At 32.0% G+C, this 24,422-nt stretch overlaps 1 protein-coding gene and 1 long non-coding RNA gene across 4 annotated transcripts; one reads left to right on the forward strand and one right to left on the reverse strand.

Annotated features, from left to right (window-relative positions):
* The first annotated feature begins 14,773 nt into the window (after positions 1 to 14,773).
* Positions 14,774 to 18,807, forward strand: LOC129905972 (pro-resilin). Of its 2 annotated transcripts, XR_008770680.1 has the most exons (3): positions 14,774 to 14,941; positions 14,996 to 15,163; positions 18,154 to 18,266. XR_008770680.1 is itself a non-coding variant. In XM_055981601.1 (2 exons), the coding sequence occupies exons 1-2, from the start codon at positions 14,924 to 14,926 to the stop codon at positions 18,805 to 18,807; spliced, it is 672 nt and encodes a 223-aa protein (XP_055837576.1). In that variant the 5' UTR covers positions 14,797 to 14,923. The 2 variants fall into 2 exon arrangements, 1 of the variants encoding a protein (XP_055837576.1); XM_055981601.1 differs by lacking the exon at positions 14,996 to 15,163 and having other exon boundaries at positions 14,797 to 14,941; positions 18,154 to 18,807.
* On the reverse strand, positions 17,001 to 18,797 carry LOC129905973 (uncharacterized). 2 transcript variants are annotated; one of them, XR_008770681.1, is made up of 3 exons: positions 18,688 to 18,797; positions 18,317 to 18,619; positions 17,001 to 18,247 (listed from the first exon to the last, which is right to left on the reverse strand). It is a non-coding gene; the product is annotated as an uncharacterized LOC129905973 (long non-coding RNA). The 2 variants fall into 2 exon arrangements; XR_008770682.1 differs by having other exon boundaries at positions 17,001 to 18,619.
* Positions 18,808 to 24,422: the final 5,615 nt, after the last annotated feature.

A 24,422-nucleotide genomic window follows, 5' to 3' on the forward strand; every position in this document is an offset into this window, starting at 1 on the left:
GTTCCATTGGTTCGGGATTATTAAATTTTGGTTGTTGATTATTATTCCGTGTAGGAAATCTCAAATTGTTATTATTATGCCTGATATGTTGTTTATTATGATTATGTGCTGAATTTGCACGATCGAATTGCAAAGCGAAGTTTGCTCTCATGTTATTAGATTCTAATTCTTGTGCTTTCGCTAAAGCACTAGGTAAATCATCCGGAGATAGGGAAAACAATATGTTCGAAAGTGGAGCATTTAGTCCAGTTATAAATATTCTAAGGGCATTTCTACGATTAGCCAAATTTAATTCCTTTGTCAAAGAAGACTCTGTACCGTGAGTCATTATTGTTTTATTTATAAGAAGAGTTAACTTCTTATTTACCTCATTGTAAAAGTCAATAATAGTCATGCTTCCTTGTCGAAGGATGCTTAATTCTTGCTCTATGATGTGAGCAGGGCGCTTATCTGCGTAAGCAAAGTCGAGTCTAGCGATTATCGCATCGTAATTAAGTACTGTACCATGGTTGGTTAGTACGTCATTTGCACTGTGCGTAATTTTGTTACGTAAAATTGTCAGGGCAGCAAAGTATCTGCGACTGCCTTTTGTATAAAGGGAAATTGAATTGTTAGCTGCTTCGCGCCAGCTAACGTATGAGTTAATATTTATTCCTGAAAACTCAGGTAACGATTTTATTACGTCTAAACATTCCGTACATGTTATGTTGTCGTCAATTGTTTGAGTCTTATATTCAGTCACTACGTTTGAATTTGTTAGAGTTTGAAGTGTGTTTTTTAATGTCAAAATTTCTGCTTGAAGGGTAGCAGTATTTGCTTGTATTAGTCGAGCGACTACATTTTCAATTTCGTCTGGCATTTTGGTGTTTGATTTGTTGTGAATTTTAAGTTTTTGAAATTGGTCGAGTAGTTCGTCCAGTATGTTAATTTTATAATTTTTTTAAAATTTTCTTTCTTTTCTTTTTCTTCAAAATTATTTAACCTTTTTTTTTTATAATATAATTTTTTTTCAACTTTCTTTAATAATATAATTTTTCCTTATATCTATTTTATTTAATATAAACAACTTACAATAAATATATTTTTATACTTCTGCTGCAGGTGTTTATTCCACTCTGGTTTCTTCAGTACTGAGTTTTTTTCCTGTCCTTGTTTCACTATATATGTAGAATAATAATAATAATAATTTTTTATTATCTTTCTCTCTCTTTCTTTCACTGTTTTCTTCTTTTTTATTCTTCACTGTTTTTACTGCCACTATTTTTGTTTAGCTTGACTTCACTGAATAGGTACATTAAATATTTTTCTTAAATATTCTTATTTGTATATATGTATATTTTATTTAAAATTTTGTATTTATTATTATTATTATTTTTTTTTTCTTTTTTGCTTTTTAGACGTTATTATTTTTTACGTCGTCTTCATGATCTTTAAACACTTTTTTAATTTTATTAACTCTTTCAATGAGCTCTTCGTTGTTGTTGTTGCTGTTGTTGTTGTTGTTGTTGCTGTTGCAATTGTTGTTGTTCACTATTTGGCATCATTTTTCATTTTTGTTTTGTTTTTTTTTTTTATATAATATATTTCACAATTTTATATTTCCTGTTTATCTGCACTGAATATATTTTAATTTTACACAAAACCTTTTTTAATTTTGTATTACTATTTTTGTTCACTTTGCACGTTTTTCTTTTTGTTTCGTATTGCTTTTTGTATTTAGATAATTTTTTATTTATTATCTATTTTTATTTTATTTTTTTATTATTCTTTTTTATATTTTTTTTTAACGTTATAATTTTTTATTATATTCAAGTTCACTTATCACACCAGTTAATTTAATTAATTTAATTTTGTTGATCACTTTTATTATTTATTATGGGATTGAATTCCCTTTGTTTACAACTACCTCTATTATATTTCTTTGCGATCTTTTTTTTATTGATCTTAAATACACTTATTTTATTTATTTTCTCCTTTTTTGAAGGATACTTTTAATTTTTCACTAATTTGTTTATATAATTTTTTCTCCTTTCCAAAAGGATACTTATTTGTTTTCACTTTCACTTTAAATTTTGTTTCATACTTTTTTCTCCTTTTCAAAGGATACTTATTTCTTTTTCCACTAATCACACAATATTTTCATACTTTTTATTTCTGAATTTTTTTATATTGTGGATTCACTTCACTCAGTGACAACTCAACATAAAACCATACTTTGCGTTTTCTGGTTATCTTTATGTGGTTGTCCTGTCACGGTCGCCAATTAATTCAACGAATACATTAAGTGTTTTTTAAAAAATATACTTTATTTCAAATAACCCAGACAAGGGTTGCTTATAACTTAAGACTCTACTAAAGACTAAAATACATTTATTGAATTAACTTATATCTAACTGATTGATCGATATCCAGAAGGTGATGTCATCTTCTGGAGCACTGCATCTCAGGGGTATCAGTTGCAATATTCCGGATGCTGGAGTAATATAATATTTGTATACAATTTAGTAGGCTGATTGAGGTAGCTTAAATATGATTAATTTGACAATATTTTCAATGGTTGCTTAAATGTAAATAGAGTGTGTTAACTTGCATACTTTTTTTTTATATTTAAAGCAAAAAAAAATTGAATTAAGTCATATTGCACACTGTGCGACGATACTTTAAAACTAAATATGAAAAAGGATTGCAGAATTAGTCTTTGAAAGAAAAGTTCTGTTGATTTTCTTCTTTTTTTTCCGTAACATAGAATAAATGCCGAATAATATGGAAATGGAGGCAATGGAAACATTAATGTTTCCACTCTTCCTGTTTATTTAAATTTTTGTTATAAAAAAATTTGTTTTAGTTTTTTCTGCGGCCTACACAAATTTTGATCTCGCTGTTTCGAGATATACGCAATTCACTTGTAAGATAAAAGTCTAAAATAAATTCTGATAAGATTGTTTACAAATGTAAAATTACTAAAGTTTTGTCGAAAAATTAGAAAAAAAAATAAAATAGTTTCGTTTTGTTTGGTTTAAAAAAAATCGAAAAAATCAATATGGCTACCTTCAAACGCTTATAGCATAAGAATGCCGCAACTTATGTAAGAGGTTATGGTCTTAATATTGTAATGTTTTATTCCGGGTTCACAATAAAACTTATTTCGTTTATTTTAATTTCCACTTATATTTCCGTTCAAATCAGAACACACTTTATTTCAACTCAATTTACTTTTATTATTCGCTCAAACAAACACACGTTTAAATCACTTTATTTACTACTAACAATTTCCAACACTTAATTTAACTTTGTACTGCACTCTTTTACTTTCAAAATTAAACTGTATCCGGTCGGTGTTCAGTGTCCACACTGTCCTTTTATACCGGAACATCCTTTTCAGGAGGGGGAGCTTCATATTTCCAGTCCAGTGGGATATTTTGGGATATTCAGCAGTCGAATTCTTAGGGATGTGTTCAGAAGGTAGTTTCTTAATTATTGAAGGTACGTTCACATTTCTACCTTTAATGTAGTAGGTAGTGTGTTCAGACATTTATCTTAAAAAGAAGTTCTGAAATTCGTTACAATATGTAGCTTAGAATTTACAAATGGTTTTTGGTTTGAACAAAAAATTTGTTTTGCATCCAACAAGGATGTCTGGCCATACAAATGGTTATTGGTTAAAAAAAAAAAAAACAAAAAAAAACAAAAAGGTGAAATGAGAACCCCCCTCCCTCCAAAACGGAATGACCCAACGAAAAAACTTCTCCATACTACCAAAATTGGCATTTACAGTTTTTCGTTTCAGTACACCTTTGAACAATCACCCTCCAAAATAGGTTCCATCTTTCAGTACTAATTTCTATACAAAAAACAATGTCAAGGTGAAACGATGACACGGTACAGAATCCCGGAATTAAAAATCCAGAAAGCCCAAAATCCAGAAAACCCTAAATTCCGAAAACCCAAAAACACAAAATCCCGAAAACCCACAATCCCAAAATCCTGAAAACCCAAAATCCAGGAATGCCAAAAATTGACAGCTTCTCCATTTCTCATAAAAACTACGTTTGTGTGTGAGAATAAAAAAATAGGTCTGTTCGTTGTTCCCCCCTCCAGGGCACTCTAAGTCATTTCAATTAACTGTGAAAAAAATCTGAGTTTCTCGGGTTTTCATTTTACATCGAGCACCTCAGAGCTTTAGTTTCATCAGTGAACATCGAACACAGAGGAAATAACTCTGGTTGAAAAAGGAGCTACAAAAAACGCTTGACAACGAATTCGGAGCGACCCAGAGTGCCCTAGAGCTCACAACGAACAAACCTTATACTTATAAAGGTATGTTGTTTTCGATTGGCCGTCCGGAAGCGCCTGGAATCATTAAAAAGCGTGCTGCAAGTTTTTTATTCTCCTAGTGAAAAAACAAAAACAAAATATTTGATTTTTCACCAATACAGATATTAAATTTTAGAATTGGGTGAAAGCGATTCAAAGTTTTTTATTGGATTTCAGAATGAGTGAATCATTGAGTGATTTCAATCGAAAACGACATTAATGTACCTAGTTGAAAAAGTTTTTGAAAAAATATTGTTCAAATAAAACCAGCTGTACCTAATCTTTAAATGTGTTTAAACAAAAAAGTCAGAGATAAAGGTAGTCTTGTCAATTGAGCCTAAATGACATGAATAATTAATTTTTTTTTTTAAGTTAACCTTTTTAAGCTAATACACTGCACATTTTTAATAAATGCATTAACAAGTATATGAGAGGTAAGACATAATCTGCTATTGCTTTTTTTCGTGATTTTAAAACATTGTTTTTAGATGAATTTTTTTTTAGAGGCGCCACTTGCAATCTTGCCCAGGGGCGCCGGTAGTGCTTAAACCGGCACTGGTCAACGCGTCCCAATGGCATTGACAGAGAGTGTACAGTACAAGGTCATCGAAAAAAGTCAATGCGTTGACCCAAAAATGTGTGTCAACGCGATTGTCATCGTACCCGTCAACGCAATGACAGCATTTTTCGTCGACGATCACTCGACAATCACTCGACGGCGACGTGACACTCTTAGGACAGATTGTGACGTCATCATTTTTACGTTAGGGAGTCAACGCGTTTACAGGATTTCGTTGACTGTGTAATCAAAGCTATTCTTTAATTTAATGTCAAAATAAAAATTTGTATTCAAAAAGCGTTTAGCTTATAATGTCTCTATTCAACGTTGCACAAGTTTTATGAATAAGGTTTTCGTCCTCAGAGGCAATATAGGCAGTGCATAGTGTTATGAGTTCCCTATGATGCGTTTATTAATATAGGCTGCTAATCTTTAGCTTAAATACTATACTATAAATGGTACTATTATCTACCTACCTCATACATTTTTTTTACAAAAAAGTTGACAAAAAATTTTAAATTTTTTTTTATCAAAAGCACAAGAAATGGAAGCTCGCAAGAAATGGCAGCAAACTCGTGCTCCTCAACACAAAGCTAATTTAAATCACGTCAGTTATTTGCTTAAAAAAATGATATCAGATTTTAAGAACCGCGAAGCTATAAATTACCTTGAAAATTTGACGGCAGGTAAAGAATCTAACTACTCTCTATGAAAAGCTATAAGAGCCAAAATGAAAGACCAAAATGAATGGGCAAGAAGCGACAAGGAAAAAGCAAACGTTTTCGTTGATTACCTAGAGGAAACAATCAAACCATTCAATGGGCAAGCATTGAATGATAGTATAAATATGAATATAACGTCATGTGAAAGCTTCATCACAAGAAATGTTACGCTAGCCTAATAAACCTGCTTTATATAATGAATGCCACTTTAAGGTTAGAATATATTCCAAATCAATGGAAAGTCGCAGAAGTAAAAATGGTATTGAAACCTGCCAAACCATCACACGAAAAGAAATCATACAGACCTATTTCACTGCTTCCTGTAGCATCGAAGGTTTTTGAGAGAATATTTTTGCAGCGTCTTCCTACTAGAAGAAAAAGGTCTTATACCTGAACACCAATTCGGTTTTAGAAGCAAGCACTCGACGATTGATCAAGCGCATAGAATCACCGATGTCATTGAGAAAGCTCTTGAAGACAATTTGTTCAGCGGTCTTTTTAGATGTATCTCAAGCTTTTGATAAAGTATGGCACGAGGGTCTCAAATTCAAGTTAAGACAAGTCCTACCTGAAGGACTCTTTAACATTATTAGAGAATATCTAGAGAACAGAATGTTCCGCGTTAGGCACGGAAATGATTACTCAGCCCTTTTTTAGCTCCCATTCTGTACTTTCTATTCACACGCGATATACCTCAACTCGTGTTTTTTTGAGAAAATGAGTTTAACTGCAGTTCTGCTGTTCATAAACGTCAGTATGTCGTCAACATCGGGCAGATTGCGCAGCCAAAATTTTATTGCTGCAGTACTCAAGAAGAAATTTATTTGACTCTTGATTCGATTTTTTTTTGTTAATAAATGTAAATATTGTTAAAAAAAAAATAATAAGCAAACATATTAATTAGGGTGGTGCAAAAAATGTTTCTTTTTTCATTTTTCAAAAAATTTAAATTTTAATGACACAGAAAATTTCGAAATCGTGTTTTTTGAGATAATCTTGCCTATTACCGAAGACGCAGTGACTCACTCCCCGGGAATCTACTCGATCCGCAACCGAATCAAATTTCAATCTGTGAACTCCCCGGGATGAACTGTATTATCGATCCACGAAAACACACTTAACTGCTTACCGACATTATGTCATTGTTGACACTTACATAGCCAAATGTCATTCTATCACTTCCGCACCGGCGGCTTCTGTAATACCAAATCTTGTGAAAGTGACTCTCACTCCCGCCGCAGTGCATCTGCGTCTTCGGTAATAGGCATGAATGAGTTTATATTAATTTTTTTTTCGTATTAGGGTGGCTCTTAAAAATGTTATCTTCTACAGTTGCTTGAAGAATTAAAAAAAAAATCAAAGTGGATATTGTTTTGACCAAATTATCGAAGAAAAAAAAATTTCCATTAGGGTGGTTCAAATTTTTTTTTTAACTAATTAAAAAAAATTATTTTTCACTGCAGAGAAAGCTTGTAAAACATGGTTTATGAAATATAATGTAAAATTGGGGTAGGTATTTTCGAATTTGGGGGCTCAGCAAAAATGGTATATTTAACATTTACGCTTGGAATTCAACCAAATTCAATTTGATTAATTTGGCATGAATTTAATATTATTATATCAAAATCATTTTTTTTTTTTTCAAACGCATAAAAAAACTTTCTTGAACACCCTAATTAAAAATATTTTTTCCATAGATATATGTTTTAAATGTGAACTACTCGGTGTTTTTATTTTTTTTTTTTTTTTTTTAGAAGAAAGTATTTATTTTAGCCACCCTAATGCAACACGGTTTACAAATTTTTCGTGTTATTAAAAACAATACTTTCGGCAACTGAAAAAGAAATATTTTTTTGCTTAAACAAAACTCATTCTGTGGTAATATTTTTATATTTTTTTTTTCTGATGTTCATGAACACTCAGTGACTGCTGAAAATTGTACCAACGCAGGCCTGCAAACATTCTTCAGAATCGGTGTGTTCATTAATGCAGCAAAGCAGAAAGACGATTGGACTGACGCAGATTTCCGACGTTTATGAAAACACCCATGCTCTTAATAATGTCAATGAATGGACACAAACATGGCGAATAGCGCTTAACGAATTTAGGTCAGTCCACGTGGACTTTACGTATAAGAAAATAAATAGACTACCTGTTTTTATTAATACTACTCAGGTCCCATTTGCAAATGAGGCAAAATATCTCGGGATGGCTCTCGACGCGAAATTAAAATGGAAACCGCATGTTAAAAATAAATGTGATCAGTTAAATATGAAATTAAGAGAAATGTACTGGTTGCTAGGACAACATCCTAGACTTAGACTTATTGAAAACAAATTATTAGTTTACAAGCAAGTACTTAAGCCTATCTGGACATATGGTATTCAACTCTGGGGTTGTACGCGCGATACAAATTTAAATAGATTACAAAATTTTGAAAATAAATTATTAAGATCATTTGTAAATGCGCATTGGTATATAAGAAACGAAGATCTACACAGGGATCTTGGAATCCCCACTGTTCGCGAAAAGATAAAAACTTTTGCCCATAAGCATAGAAAACGGTTAGTCGAACATACAAACAATACTAGAAATTCTCGACGAGACAAACTTAGTACGACATTTGCGAAGTACTAAACCTTCCTATTTGGTACATTGAAATTTTTCAATTTAATCCCTTTATTTCAAAATATCGGCATTGATTAATATAAATTTAAATGCTTATAGATTTTATTTGTTTAATTTCCTATAAAGTACTTTTTTTGATAACAAAAATTATAATGATTTAATGATTTAATTTAAAAAAAATATTATTTAGCTATTTCTAAATATAATCAGTAGGAACTTTTACCGGAAAGTTACCTACAACACGTAACTTAACTTCGAGAAAGATAAATTGCTAGATAAGTTCCATCTGAACTTAGTTGCAATCGGGAGGAGGAGGAGGTTTAAGTGGTTAAGAGTCCCACATATCTATGAGCACGCGTTTTCCGGTCCTTCTTGAATCTTTTGAAGATTTCAACACCTACCCACGGACAAAAAAAAAAAAAGCACACAACCTGTTTTCTTATAACGTTATCATGTAATATTATCGTTCGTAAACCGACTTTACAGACAAGAACATTTTATTAATAAGAACTGCCTTTATACGAGTACAAAGCTTCCATTAAGAAAATCGCATGTAAGAGTAAATATCATTGTAGAGTTCGAAAATAGCTAGATTTAGTTTTGTTAATTCGTAAATCTGTCCCTGAGCTTTACTATGCCTCCGCTCTTCCCGTGCTTTTAAAAATGCTACCATCATCATCGAAAACCTCGGAACACAATAACACACTGATGTGTTCCAACATGATTGTAATTTAAGGTAGGATGGTAGATTAGGTATATGCTTTGATCCGAATGTGTCCACGATTTTAACTGCACGTGAAGTGAACGTAAACGATGTACAATTGTACAATCTACTCATTGGGGGTCAGACCTCTGTTCGTCTCTATTTTTTCAAATCGTCGCGACGCGTCTTCAATGTGCAATCGTCAAAAAAATATTTCAATGATTGTTGGTTGTGGTGCATAGTGCTAAAGTTGTGACTTGCGCAGACGTCACCATACCATAACCGCTGCACATTCTCGTTCATAAAACGATTCCGAATGCGAACAAAAAATCTTCAAAGTAATGTCGATTGACGAGTGTGCTTCTGCGGCTGCTGCGCCTACAATAGTTAGATAATGAACATAATGCAGATGACGTTATGCGTGCCGACGGAGCAATTTACTTGATGAATTATCAACAGCTGGGCGACAATTACTATAGCCAGTAAATAACTGTTCTTGTAATTGAGGGCAAAAGGCATTGCTGATGGTCAAGCAAACAAGAAAGCTATGGCAAACTAGATCTTCACATTTTAAAAATGGAGGGAACTTAAGGCTTTTTTTGTATGTACGTACTTGAACGCTATCGCGATTTCTGGCAATTTACACAGAGTTTGCAACTTTATGGTTTTTGAAAAGATCCATGAACTAGATTATGTTACATTAAATTCACACTAATCTGACAATGGAAAAAGTTAAAGCAGTAGATGAGGATATGTTTCTATTGTATAGTACTGCTGCTTGTGGGAAAATGAGGATGACTCACTGTAGAGTAAGGTAGTTTACGAGGTTTGTTAATTGCTTGTTTTGTTTGTCATATTAGATTTTCGTCACGAATTTAATTCGTATGTTAATGCTAAAAAGTGATATGGTAGTTGATACAGGTTAGAGACTTTTAAAGATCCGCAATCAGCAATCCTTACTTATTTCATTTATAAAATGTAGGTATTCTAAATTAGTAAATTTATTCCTAAAGCTTTATGAAAGTTGCAGAGTATTTTAGAGCGGATATTATTTGTTTTAATAAAAATGTAACTGTACAAAAGAATAAAAATGCAGCAGCTGAGGTGGCTATGACTAGATCATGTGGTGGCTTGATAAGCTTGTTGGATAAGGTCCGAATCCATAATGAATGGTAGCACCCCCTTAAGGCGCTGGTCGCACTAAGTAATAACATATATTTTATAATTCACTTGGAAAGCATTATTGTTGAAAATCTGGAAGAATGCGAACTTTATGGTTCCCTGATTAGATTGACAAGAATATGATGAGCAAACAGTAGTTTAGTTTTGTTAATTGACTTCAGAAGTTAATAAAAATTATATTTTCTTAATTTTAAGATGATATATGTAACATGTATGTAAGTCTTTAAATGGTTTGACCAAGAGCAGTGTTGCCACTTCCAAACAAAATTTTCGCAGTAGATCCATACAAAAATGCAGTAGATTAAAAAAATTCGCAGTAGATTATATATATAACAAGCAAAATAGCCGTATGTTGAACTAACAGTCAGAATACTTTTCTTATTACAACCAAACTCATGTACAGAATTTAAATTAAGCATTTGATCTTCCTTTTAGATTTTTTTTCACAAATCCAGACTCTATCTGTTGGGAAAAACATTTTTAACAGTGTTAAGTGTTTGGAACAACATCTACTATGAGATGTTACATTTGTGGAAAAACGTCCAAAAGCTTCAATGATTTTGAAAACACAAATGAAGAGGATCCGCAGTCATTAAGATTCGGCTTGTCGATTCTGCATTCCAGAATTCGTTTATTTGAAACAATACTACATCTTTCATATAAACTTCCTCTAAAAAAATGGCAAGCCCGAACTACAGAAGAAAAACAATCTGTTAAAGAAGTTAAAGCAAGAATTCAAAAGGAATACAGGGAAAGGACTGGACTGATAATTGATATGCCAAAAGCTGGTTTTGGAAATTCAAACTCTGGGAACACGTCTCGAAGATTTTTCGCCGATCCGGATTTAGCTGCTGAAATAACAGGCATAAACAAAGATTTCATTGTGAAACTCAAAATTATCCTTGAAGCGATGTCATCTGGTCACAAGATTAATGAAAGGAAATTTGAAGAATTTTGCAAGGATACTGCAAGAATGTATGTACAACTTTACGGTTGGCATCCAATGACGCCAACTCTTCATAAGATCCTTGTACATGGATCAGCAGTAATAAAATACGCTATCCTACCTATCGGCCAGTTATCCGAAGAAGCTGCCGAAGCCCGCAATAAGCATTTTCGCTCATACCGCCATGATTTTGCAAGAAAATTTTCAAGGACTGTTTTGAATAGGCTTCTGCTCACATCCGATCCACTCCTGAGTTCTAATCACCAAAGGAAACGCAGCAAAAGCCAACCCTTTTTAACTGAAACCATAGAGCTTTTTGAGCCAGAAGAACCAGATAATGAAGAAATAGAAGAAACGATAAGACTGGACCACAGTGATGAATCAGACTGACTAAAATATCATACTTTTAATTTAACTGTTTTGTTATTTAAGTTTTTAAAAATTTTAGTACATAAAATACTTATAAAAAAAAAAAAATTTTTAGTAACTCACAATTTTTTTTTTAAACCCAAAACAACACTTTTTACTTAATTAAGTTAAGATATATAAGTAGATTTTGTGTAAAAAAAATTGTTGAAATCGGAAAAGCCGTTTAGGAGAAATCTATACACTAGCACATTCTGGTCACTCAAACTAAGCCAAATACCAGACTTTTTATTTCCCTGTTATGATATTTTTGTGTTTTTTACATTATTTTTTCGATAAATATACTTTTTTATGTTTAAGTATGTGTTTTTATTAGTTTCCAACTAAAAAAAAGTCTTAAATAATTTTGACCGGTTTTTGAGGTCAAATGCTCCTTAGTGCGGCGGCGGCTTCGGTAATACGAAATCTTGTGAAAGTGACTCTCACTCTCGCCGCAGTGCATCTGCGTCTTCGGTAATAGGCATGATTATAATAGTCACATGCCACAGCAAAATAGTTTAAAATAACTATTTTGTAGAGTTACAGAAAACGATCTTGTCGAAGCTTGCCACAGCGGGTACAAGTTTCAAGTCGTGTGGGGACTTTTATTTAAAAAGAATTAAACCTGTTTGTTTAATTCTTTTTAAACAAAAGTCTCTATTTTCGTTTCGAGGAAAACCAGTGTCAAATCATACATTTTTTCAGAGTGTTGTTCCAAATAAAAGTATGAAATTAAATACCTAATTATTAATTTAATTTATTAACTAATTTTTCAGTGAAACAAAAATTAATTATGAACAGGGAGTGCCCTTATTTTGGCATATCAGCAAACTTCGTTTGGAACCATCACTTTTGGGACATTCTATAAAAAATGACTCTGAAGTCTGAATAAAAAAAAAAACAATTTCATAAACATTTTTTCATTTCTAGTGTTTTTTTTATATAATTTCCCCTCCCATAAGTGGAGGGAGATATATCCACCCCCCCTCCCCCTATAAAAAAAATGCATTGTACATATATAGTCCCCTCCTTCCTTGGTTAGCTCAAACCATCCAACATTTTCTTTAAGAATCGGCATTCTTTGTAATTCCGCTGAAATTAAATGGTAATTAGATCCGATTCAGGAGGGTACACACTATTGGGGCAAGTGGGCCGGTGCCCCGGGGCCCCAACACGCCAGTTACTTATGAGTAGATCTAGTACTAAATAAACACATGATCGTCTACTCCAGGAAATAGAAATGTGTAGTGGTTGTACTATAGATTTCTACTCACGAGTAAACTACCACCTCCAATGGAACAGGGCTATTATTGAACATATTTGCAACTTCTTTATGGAATTTGTTACATTTCAATCGCCATTTTCTATTGTTATTGAGTTAGATAGATTATATTACACTACAATATTGTTTATAACTTTCCACTATTCTCTGGGATTACCTTCTGCACTTCTTAATCTGTTATTTAGGTAAATATCACGGTTAAGCTTAATTTCTATATTTAGGTACTTTTTGAAAAATATTCTTGTGAGGGGTTTTCAAATAAGTGTTTAGGGGGTGCTTTCTATTTTTACGAAGTTTATGTTTGAAGAAGGGAGAGTTATTCACCCATGGATTTAACTTCACTTTTGAACTTTTTTTTTAATTACATCATCTATTGAACTATTCTTATTAAGGCCGTGTGTGAATTGCGTTAAATAGTTAACCACGTGCAAAATTTTTGACACTATTGAGGTGAATAAAAAATTTTCACATGTTAAAAATTATAATTTATAATAAACTGGGACCTGGTTAAATTTTGGTTAAATTTTTTTTTGTAGATGTGTTTGTTTTGTTTTTTTTTTATTAAAAAGGAGTATCATGGCAGAAAAGAGGCAGGTAAAAATATTAAACAATAAGCCATACAGGTCAAAATTTTTTACTCACCTCAATAGCGTCAAAAATTAAACAGGAGTTAACTATTTAAATCAATTCACACACGACCTAAATCCGTTAAACCCTGTTAAAATAAATCATATGCCTTAGAAAGATTTTCTTCCGCATATACATACCTCATCCCAATTTGCATACAACATACTCTGAATTAATTCATTCAAATCAATTTCTTCCGCCTACGTACAGGAATATTTTTTTTATGATTTTTTAAGGCCCTAATCATAATAAAAGTCATTGAATGATCTCATATCGATAGAACACAATACCAAAACAGTAATTTTCCTTCTACCCCGATCATCCTAGACAAAATTTCACTATATCGTCGCCCTAGTATTGAAGTGCCGTATACGCCATTTTTACATTTTTGGGAAATCGCATTTAAATGTTCGGAAGATAATTGCGAAAGAACTAACCGCTGGTATTTTTTGATATTTTAGTATGATATATAATTAAAATGTGTCTTTTATATACATGCTATTGGACATCTGCAATTCGTTTTATTTTCAAAATATTTAAATTTTTGTCCAAAATGAGTTTGCCGTATACGCCATGAAAATCAGAAGTTTCTTTTATTCATATACACGTACGTCAAAGAAAAACATAATGTACGCCAAAACAATTCTCAAAATTTTCTTGCATTGCATAAAAAATTTGACGTATATGCCAAAATTTCTTGTTTTTGTCAAAACAATAGTGAATATCTCGGCAACGAAAAAAGATAGAAAAAAACGGATAGCAGATTTGAAAAGAGCAACTTCGAAAACATACGACTGCATACCTAGTTCAAAAAATGCAATTTGGCGTATACGGCACTCCAATACTAGGGCGACGATATATCAAAGTTAATTTAAGTACAAAATTTGTTGATGCAGTTAGGTTCCTTTGATGGAGGAGAATATAAAACCACAGTTTTACACCAAAATTTGATATGGCGTATCCCCGAAAATGACCCCTGACCCCTAGGTAGTACGGAAAAAGTGATTTCAGTCGAATTTAATAAAATTTTAGTATGTTGTAGTTCATGTGAAGCTCATTACAACTCTCTATGGATGCAACCCCCTTGCCCCAAGTATACCTCCTCTTACCCCCTTTTTTACCCCATTTGTACTCTTTTATAGGGTTGAGTACGATAACTTAGGCGCACAGAATTGATAACGGTTTTTTGAAGAGGAGTTCAATTCAATAATTTTTCTATACAAGGATTGATCTATTTACCCCCCACTGCCCCCGTTTAGGTGGGAGGGGCAATTTTCTAAAAAAATATTTAAATTAAAAAATTATTAAAAAACAACGGCAACACTTACAGCTATGAATGATACCATTTTCAAAAGCCAGAACTGCACACTTTAATTTAATTTATAAATCAAGTTTTAATGAATTGTTTTTGAAATATTAGATTTTTAAGTCAAAATATTGGAAAAAAAGTTTTTAAAAAACACTGAACACTGAAAAATCGATTATTTCAAAAACAATTCATTAAAATAACTTGTTTTATAAATTAAAATCAAGTGTGCAGTTCTGGCTTTTGAAAATGGTATCATTCATAGCTGTAAGTGTTGCCGTTGCTTTTTAATAATTTTTTAATTTAAATATTTTTTTTTAGAAAATTGCCCCTCCCACCTAAACGGGGTAGGGGGGGGGGAGATAGACCACCCCTTCTATAGAAAAATATTATTTTATTGGACTCCTCTTCAAAAAACCGTTATCAATTCTGGGCGCCTAAGTATCGTACTCAACCCATTAAAAGGGTACAAATGGGGTAAAAAAGGGGGTAAGAAGGGGACTAAGGAGGGGGTATACTTGGGGCAAGGGGGTTGCACCCATAGAGAGTTGTAATGAGCTTCACATGAACTACAACATACTAAAATTTTATTAAATTCGACTGAAATCACTTTTTCCGTACTACCTAGGGGTCAGGGGTCATTTTCGGGGATACGCCATATCAAATCTTGGTGTAAAACTGTGGTTTTATTTTCTCCTCCATCAAAGGAACCTAACTGCACTAAAAAAATTTTTACTTAAATTAACTTTAATAAAAATTTCTAGATTGATCGGGCTATTCACTTTTAATTAACGGCCGAGCACTTGATCAAGACAATGTTTCTGTAATAGGCATTGACATTAGAAACTTGAATCCGTGAGTTGCAAAGCGTCATATCCATGTCTGAACTATAAGATAGGAGGTCTAAGTTCATGTCACCCAAAATTCTTAAATTTACTGCTCGCTTATGGTAGAAAAATAGAAAATTTTATCCGTCTCCACAAAATCTTTCATTACCCGTATAATTGTCGTTTTATCTCCGTTAGGTGCTGGAACATAGAGACATGAATGAAAATAGTATAGCTGATCTAGGGGTCAATTCCTGATCTGTGAAACTGTGAAGTGATTAAAAATTTATCATTTCAGTTTTCCTATGCAAAATTTTTGAAGTTTGTGATGTGATGAAATCACATCACAAACTTTCAAATATTCTCGCTGCTTGCAGAATTATTTTAATGTGACCCTTTACAATCTGCACCGCCTTAAATCATAAAAGTCCATTCCGGTTCAAAGCTTCAAAAGGTGCGATTCTACAGACAGGTTCATGTGGCATCACAATGAGCCATTCTTAGATGTGACGTCACAGTCGTCAGCCATTTATTCCTAACCTAATCTAGATTCTTTCTTTTTTGTATTGACAGGTATTTAAAAAACGAATTTAAAATATTGAAGTATTTTATATGTTTGTTGCAGCTGATTTTTTTTTCTAATACTACTCAATAGCTACTCATTTTTTCATTTGATTAACAAAGCAAAAACAATTAACAGTGTTTTGTTTTTATTTAGCGAACAAAACAACAAAATTGGTGGCCTGGTACTGAGTATAAATAAATTCGGCTAGTAAAAGCACAAAATTATTTCAAACCCCAAATATTAAGACAAAAAACAGATTTTGTACCGAATCCGATCACGGTCTAAACTACTATGGCATTAGCTAAAAAGATTTTGATAGCGTCGTGTGTTATACTCTAAACATAAACACCTTCACTATTCAGTGTAGTGTATGAATCTGCCATAAAAAAAATATAAACAACAAAATACTCGTCACTGCCACACATCTACTATCGCATGTTAGACATTAGAAGTGTCTGCACTAGATCCACTGTAATTTAGTCTGCCCTAGCAGTTGTCTAAACTAAGTGCATTTGTATCTTCAAACCATAGCCAAAAATTGTATTGTACCCATCATTGAGTTTCGCATCGATCCGATGAACCTACGTGAGATCCACACTCTTCTGACGGTCTTATTTGATTGGTTAGATACTTTTAAGCCAAAACATCTTGAGAAAAGTAACAGCAAGAAAATGTATCTAAACATATTTCAACTGTTATTGTGTGGATGTAGGTAGGTAAATGGATATTGGGTTTACAAAAGTGTTGCTCTTCTTTGTTTAATTTTTTTTTTTTGCATCTTGAAGCATCTCAAAAGATGTGTTACTGTGATACCGATATTATTATGTTTATTATTTTATAGTAACAACATTAACGAATGCAAGTGGTAACGTTCATTGTGAGATTTTTCCTCTAAACTTTTATTATAACTATTATACCGTTCGTTTTTCTATTCTTTTTGTTTTTTTTTTTCTGCTAAGATTTTTGTTTTTATTTTATTTGTTGAGAGATTTGTGAATAAGAAGATCTGTACTTGGAAGATGATGATTGGGATTTTGCGCTGCAAGTGGCGCGTTAAGGTTTAATGTATATTTGTTGAGATATAAATACTGGTGTCTGAATGTGGATCAGTATCAAATCTTGTTTAACCATCTTCGTTAGAAGACCAATAAGGATTATTTAACTCTTTTGAGTTTTGTGATAAAAATTAAGTTTTAAAAATACGAAATGAAGGTATGTATAAAATACCTGTGTTTTTTTAAAAAGTCTGTATACAAAATTATCCTAAATAGAAACACAAAATATTCCTTAAATAAAAAAAGAACATTCAGTGAATAAAGTGGTTCTATAATAGGTATTCAAAAAAAAAAGAATGGTATATAATATCAATTTTGTGAATTTTGCCCTGTGTTTTGATTATTTCTTGCTGTTCCATATTTTCACATGTTCAAAATTACAAATCAATATGAAAAATGGATAACCATTACCTGACTTATTTTCTCTTATTTTTAAACTTATTTTGTGAATAAAATAATAAATAAGCATTGCAAACCTATACCAAAACTTAATGATACCATTTGAATTTGCTATGCATAGTTTGCATACCTCTAACATATGTATTTAAGAGAAGCTCATATATACCAGTTTATCTTACTGAATATATACATTCTAAAAGTACTTTGAGCTTAGATTTTCAAGTTATATTTGCTTTAATAATAACATTTAAAAGGATGCCATTGTTTATCCTAAACTTAATCTCATCATCGATTTTTTATTTGGCTCTTAAATAAAACACCTTCGTTAAGACGATGAGTCTTAAAAATAACTCATGCTATACCCATACCCATGCTTTACCATGATCCATGCTTGCATAATGACAAATAGAAAATAAACATCAATAAACGTGCGGTATTGATAAATGTATCACTTGTGCATTGTGCTGATTCCTTTGATGTATTTTCTCTATACAATCACCATCTGGCAAAAAATATAATAACCATCACACCATAATTAAGCCAAACTGCCGCTCTTTTACCAATTATATTTAACCATTCACTTTTTTCCAACATTACTCAATCTTATTTTATGCTGCATTTCTGCTTTTACAGTGCTTTACAACGATAGCTGTTTTGGCGTGTGTGGCCTTAGTAAGGTGCGAACCTCCCGTTCCACAGAATTCGTATCTTCCACCTAATCAACAATCTGCTGAGCCAACAAATAATTACTTACCACCCACTCAAACATACCAATCACCTGCTAACAATTACTTACCACCCCAAAGAAGTCAAACCTCTGGTACCGCACCACAAAACTCGTATGCTGCTCCAGGTGTTACTTCAGCCATCTTCTCAAAACAGCAACAAAGTGGTTATTCAGCCAATCAAGGATATCCAAATTCAGGATATAGTGCTGGCAATAACAATGGCTATGGCAACGGACAGGAGGAAGAGAACTATGGTCCAGCTAAATATGAATTCAAGTACGACGTTCAAGACTACGAATCCGGCAATGACTTCGGTCACATGGAATCCCGGGATGGGGATAGAACTGTTGGACGTTATTATGTATTGTTACCTGATGGCAGAAAGCAAGTTGTCGATTATGAAGCCGACCAAAATGGATACCGTCCAACCATTACTTACGAACAAACTGGAAACGCTTACAATGGTGGTGCTCAGAACAGTGGTTCTAGCGGTCGCGGTGAAGGTGGATTCAGTGGCTACGACTCCAATGCTCAAAGCAAATACCAAGGATACAACTAAAGACTAACTAATCATCATTTACTTGGTTTGTCCATTATCCATTCTAGTATCCTTCTAAAGGAAAAGAACCTAAAGTTGTCGACATTTTGTGTGAAAGGTTTTAGGACAGTTCCTTTGTGTGAATTTATTTTTATGTATTTTTGTTTTAATTTTATTTTTGTTTATTTTTTCATTTCAACATCACAATAACAATTGTATTATCAAGTTTCTCTTTGTGTACAATATTTCATTTTTTCTTTTGTTTTCTTTTTAATCTGTCAACAATTGAATACACACAAAACAACACAGTAAAGCCAATTGCCATAATTTAAAAAAGTTACTTGTTAAGCACTCTTTTTGTATATTTTACAAAATTTCACAAACTTTTGTACACATTTAGTTTTTAAATATTATTTTTTATAAAAAATATTATTTTATGCCAACTACATTCACATGTACATATATTTAAATTTTAATAATTATAATACAGAATACGTGACGTGCGTAAAAAGTTATAAAATTGTATTCTTTTTTTATTATTTAGGAATAGGCTGATTTTAAATAATTTCACTCGTAAAGGAAGATACATGGATTGTATGTATATGAGATTGACCACAAGAAATTGATTTTCAGATATCAGTGGCCAAAACCCTCCAAAGTGACCATTCATTGCAAAATTTTTATTAATCCAAGATTTATGTACGATTGAATTCTTTATTAGTGTTGCCTATAGAATGCAATTGCAATTAGCCGCGTTCCTTTCGTAGAAGTGCTAGATTACTCATGAGTAGATTAGTAGATCTAGACAAAGACAAGCATTACAATTAACACATGATCTTCTGCTCGAGTTGTTAGGATATATACAGTATGTGGCCACATGATTATGACCGATGAAAATTTTCACAAATTTGTTACGCTAAAAACTATATTTATTTTATTTTTTCTGTACAGTAAGCATTGATTACTAATCAATCAGTATTACGGCTTTCTAATATAACGCTAAAAGTGCCACGTCCTTCCTAAGTAAGAAAAACAGGCTTGGTAATTTTCCGGCGATGAATTCCACAAATAACGCTCTTTGGGGATTCTTTGCGAAATGATGCAGAAAAAGGTACTAACTGGTGGAAAAGCTTAGTGGTGAGTGGCTAAATCATAACAAGCACGAAAGAATAAGGCATTTTTGCAACAAACGGAAAACACACGAAATATTGAAAAAATTGATCGTCATCAATTTTTTTGACTTTGCCTCTTTAAGGGGTTATAATGTTATATCTATTAGTAAGTGCAAAAAAACTTTCTTTTTTGTGGATTTTTTGTGAAGAGGCATTTAATTATATAAACATGAAGAATACATGTACATTAGGGTGGATCAAAAAAATCGATTTTTTTTTTGTTGATTTTGTACTCGGAAAAATCGATTGCTAGACACTGACACAACAAATATGAGCTCTTTATATCAATAGACCAGTGCTGATGCCTTCAAAAACATTAAAAAGTACAAAAAAATCATAGTACAATGGGAAGGTCCTCCGCTTCGCAATTTTCCATTTTTACATCAAGCTTTTACCAAAAAAATCATTTTTTTTATAAATCGACTTTTTTGCAAATTTCTTTACATATTCTTGTAGAAAATTGAACGATCTACAAAAAAGGCCTCATACTTATTTTTCGTTTATTTAACCGTTTAATAGATATTTGAGGTCTAAAAATTCTTTAAAAATTCGTTTTTTGTTCTTAATTTTGAAACAAATTGAAAAATTATAATAATCAAACGCGCATGATTGATTCCTGCACAAAAAATATCCTATTAACTTTTTTTCATTTATCTAACCATTCTAAATATATTCGAGGTCAAAGTTAAATGATATTATAAAAACATTTTTTACTTTTTAAAGTTTTCTAATTCACTGAAAATTCATTATTTTCAAATATGCAAGATGTAGAGGCTGAAGATGAAGTCCTTGGCATCAAATTAATTGCTTTACCCGTTTAGAAGTTATTCGTATCCAAACCAATGACCACTGATTTCAATAGTGTTCTTATGACTCGTACGCAATGCGATTTGGATACGATTATCTTCTAAACGGTTAAAGGAATCAATTTGATGCCCAGGAATTTTTTATAGAACGTTTAAGCCATTACAAGAATACATCCTGCTAATTTGAAAAAAAAATTTTAATTAAAACAGTCAATTATTTTCACAAAACTAGGTTCACATAAAAGACGATAAAAGCTAGACGGGCCCTAACGGGTAGAAATTTCTTTTTTGTTTTTGCTTTTTGACATCTTCCTCTTTAATATGATACCAAAAATGTTACCGAATAATTACCGATGTAATTTTTATAAAACTGAACCACATTAAAAGATAACAATTAATGACTTTCAACTGATGCTGTGGCTTAGTACATGCATAAAAACAAACAAAAATTACGGGACATTATTCCGTGGGTATTTAAAGGGCCCAACCCATAGCATCCGTTGCGTCGAAGTTTTCAACTGACAGCTCTATAAAATACACACGTTCTTATTGGAAGCGACCCATAAGCGACGGATTCGACGGAAGAAGTAGCCCAACTTTCTACTTTTTCATCCATCGTATCCTTTGACATTGGTTGTCAACAATAGGCCAGTTCGATTTTCTGTTTCTGATTGCACACCGGAGAATTTCAGAACTAAGAACTGTGTTCTTTTCTTCTCCGATTTTATGAATTGTGAACTTTCACTGCTTATTTGTAAAGAAATTGCAATACAAGTAACATTTTATGATATATCCAATAATATATATCAATTAAATATCTAAATTCTGTTGTAGAGTTCAATTTTACAATGCCAAAGTCATACCTACAAATGATAATCTGTTATTAAAAATTGTTTTAAACTGAAGAGCAAGTACCTATGTACATCAAATCTAGTCGCGCATTTTATTTTATAAAAAAAGGACGACGAAAATAGTTAACAATATCGAGCACACCTTGGAATTTGGAGTGAGATGTGAAAAAGCAATCCGTCATGCGACGTATTCTATGGGTCACCCTTTCTGTCCCATCCGTCAACTTCAACGGATTGATTGACGCAACGGACGCAACGGATTCTATGGGTTGGGGCCTTAAGAGTCGCCATAAAAAATCACTTCTCAACTCCAAATTTTGCAAAAAAGTTAAATGAGCGGGTTTTGGAGGTGAAACGTGTACGCCGCGTAAAACTATGCCCAGGGGCATAGAGGAAGGAATAAAAAAAAAAGTTAAATTACTTTTTTATAGCCACTATTCAACGGTTATAACACTTTGTTTTGACGGTTATGTATTAGAAGAATTCATTTAAAGTATGACTGATCAAAAAAACTGATGGAATCCATGCATTTTTCATAAAATATTTTTTTTTACATTTTGCATCGAAAAACTAATTTCAATATTTTTTCAAAGAAAATGTGCAACAGCTATACAAATTTTTAAGTGCTAATGGTTTAAGTCAATTATTGTAGAAAATTATAAAAAAAAGAAAAAGGCTGTGGTGAACGAAAACGTAAGATGATGAAATTTAAAATACACTGAACGAAAATAAGCTAATATTTTCTAAACTGGTTGCGAAAGAAATTTTTTCTGTTTGGTTTTAGTACAGTATATGGTTTTAGTATAAGCCATTTCAGGCTTATACGTTTTTTACCGAACACCCTGTATGCTTAAATAAAGTCAAATTATAGTTTTCCCTAATTTTTGTTAATAAAACTTTTATGATAAGAGCAACTTTTACCATTAGAGCAAGTACGTGCGACCCCAGTTGTGCATTTTATTGAAATAGCATTTCATTTTAAAACATTCGTGAAATAATTTATGGTGCAAAGAGTTTTATTTTTATTTAACATTTATTTCTGATGCAATTAGGAAAACCATCTGCTCTTTAGAAAAAAAACTTAAAAATTAGCATATGAATATTTCCCCAAATATGAAAGTTTAAATATTTCAAAATAGTACAGGTAAAATAAGCATTTAAAAAAGAAAAAATTGTTACACTCATGAAACTTGGCAAAACGTTTGCTTTTGGAATAAGAACCAAGAACAAAAAAGTCTATAAGAAAAAATTGGGTGGAAGGGTGTTTTTTCGCGGACAAAAGGGAGGGGGTGAAGGTCAAATATATAGTGAACAAAAATGTTTGTGGAATATCATCATATGACACATGTTTTAAGGTATTTTTTGATGCTGAATCTAATGACATAAAAATAAAGTCAATACGATTACTATAAGAAAAGTTTTGCTGATTAAAAACAAGGGTGCTTGTTTTTTGACCTCAACAGGTAAAATATAACCGAAACCCATGTGAAAAACATGTTAAACTGATGAAATTCGGGATGGAGGTTTTAGATCTAGCAGGGACAAAGAATTCATAAAGTTCTCAAAAATATTTTTGGTGAAAGGGTGTTTTTTTGATGGTTCAGTTATGTGTTAGAAAGGTAACATAAAAGCTGACTTAAATTTTATTAATTTTTAAAACTTGGTGAAAAAGTTTTGTTTGGTATAAGAATTAATAATTATTAATTTAATTAATTTTAATTTTGGGACCAATTACAAATTTTACTGTCTCTTCGAAAAAAAAACACCCTTTCACCTAATTTTTTTTTATGAAAACTCTTTATTCTTGCTTTCTATCTCAAAACCAACCATTTATAAAACTTATTTTATCAGACTTATCGCGGGTTTTCCCTATTTCCCAAAAAAAAAACACAATTTCACATAAAATATTTGCATAGACTGTTTGGATTCTTGGTTTCTGTTATAAATGAAACATTTTTACCAATTTTCATTTGTGTAACAATTTTTTCCCAGTTTTTGTGGTACTAGTTCCGAATTTCATCATTTCTTGATTATAATCTATAAAGTGTACAAAATAATCTTGAGTGAAAGGGTATTTAATTTTTCAAGAAATGATGAAATTCGGAACTACAGTCGTCGGCATAATTATTTTGACTAATTTAAAATTCTCGATCTAATAAGAATAATTTCTAACGTTTAAACTTAATATAGGTAAAGTTAATGGTTATTTATTAAGTATGTTATGGTGAATCTCACGGTGGTCAAAGTAAGTGATATGAGTGAAATTTGGCTTTCAGACAGCTTTTTTTGTATTAGAAGATAGTGCTATTTTTTGAGCGGCATAAGTATTTTGACCAGCATTCTTTTTCAATTTTAGTAAGGTAAAGTAATACCTTTTGCTTATTTTAAGCATGCATCCAACTGTTGAACATGTTAAGGCTCAGATTCGTAAACAAAATTGGAAACATTTCGCAATTAAATATTGAAATTAGGGCATTTATTGTTACAAGTTAAAATTCCCGTTACCTGTTAAACAAATCAATGAAGAACTGATTTGTTTGCGTCAAATTATGTCCTAGCTAATAAAGAAACACAAAAGTACGAATACTGAGTAGAATCAGCCATGAATCTGTACAAAACAAAAAATTAGACAGAAAAAATTCAAGTTTTTTTTGTGGAATTCACTTTGAATCCCAGATTGGACCCTTATATCATGGAGCTGGAAATCAAATCCCTAGGGAAGAATTCCTCATCAGAAAGCAAAGATTTCCAGGAGACTTAGGAAACACAATTTTGGGACTTATCAAGCAAGAAAAGCACTAGTTAAC

The sequence above is a fragment of the Episyrphus balteatus genome, chromosome 1 (assembly GCF_945859705.1).
Source record: "Episyrphus balteatus chromosome 1, idEpiBalt1.1, whole genome shotgun sequence".
Lineage (NCBI taxonomy): Eukaryota > Metazoa > Arthropoda > Insecta > Diptera > Syrphidae > Episyrphus > Episyrphus balteatus.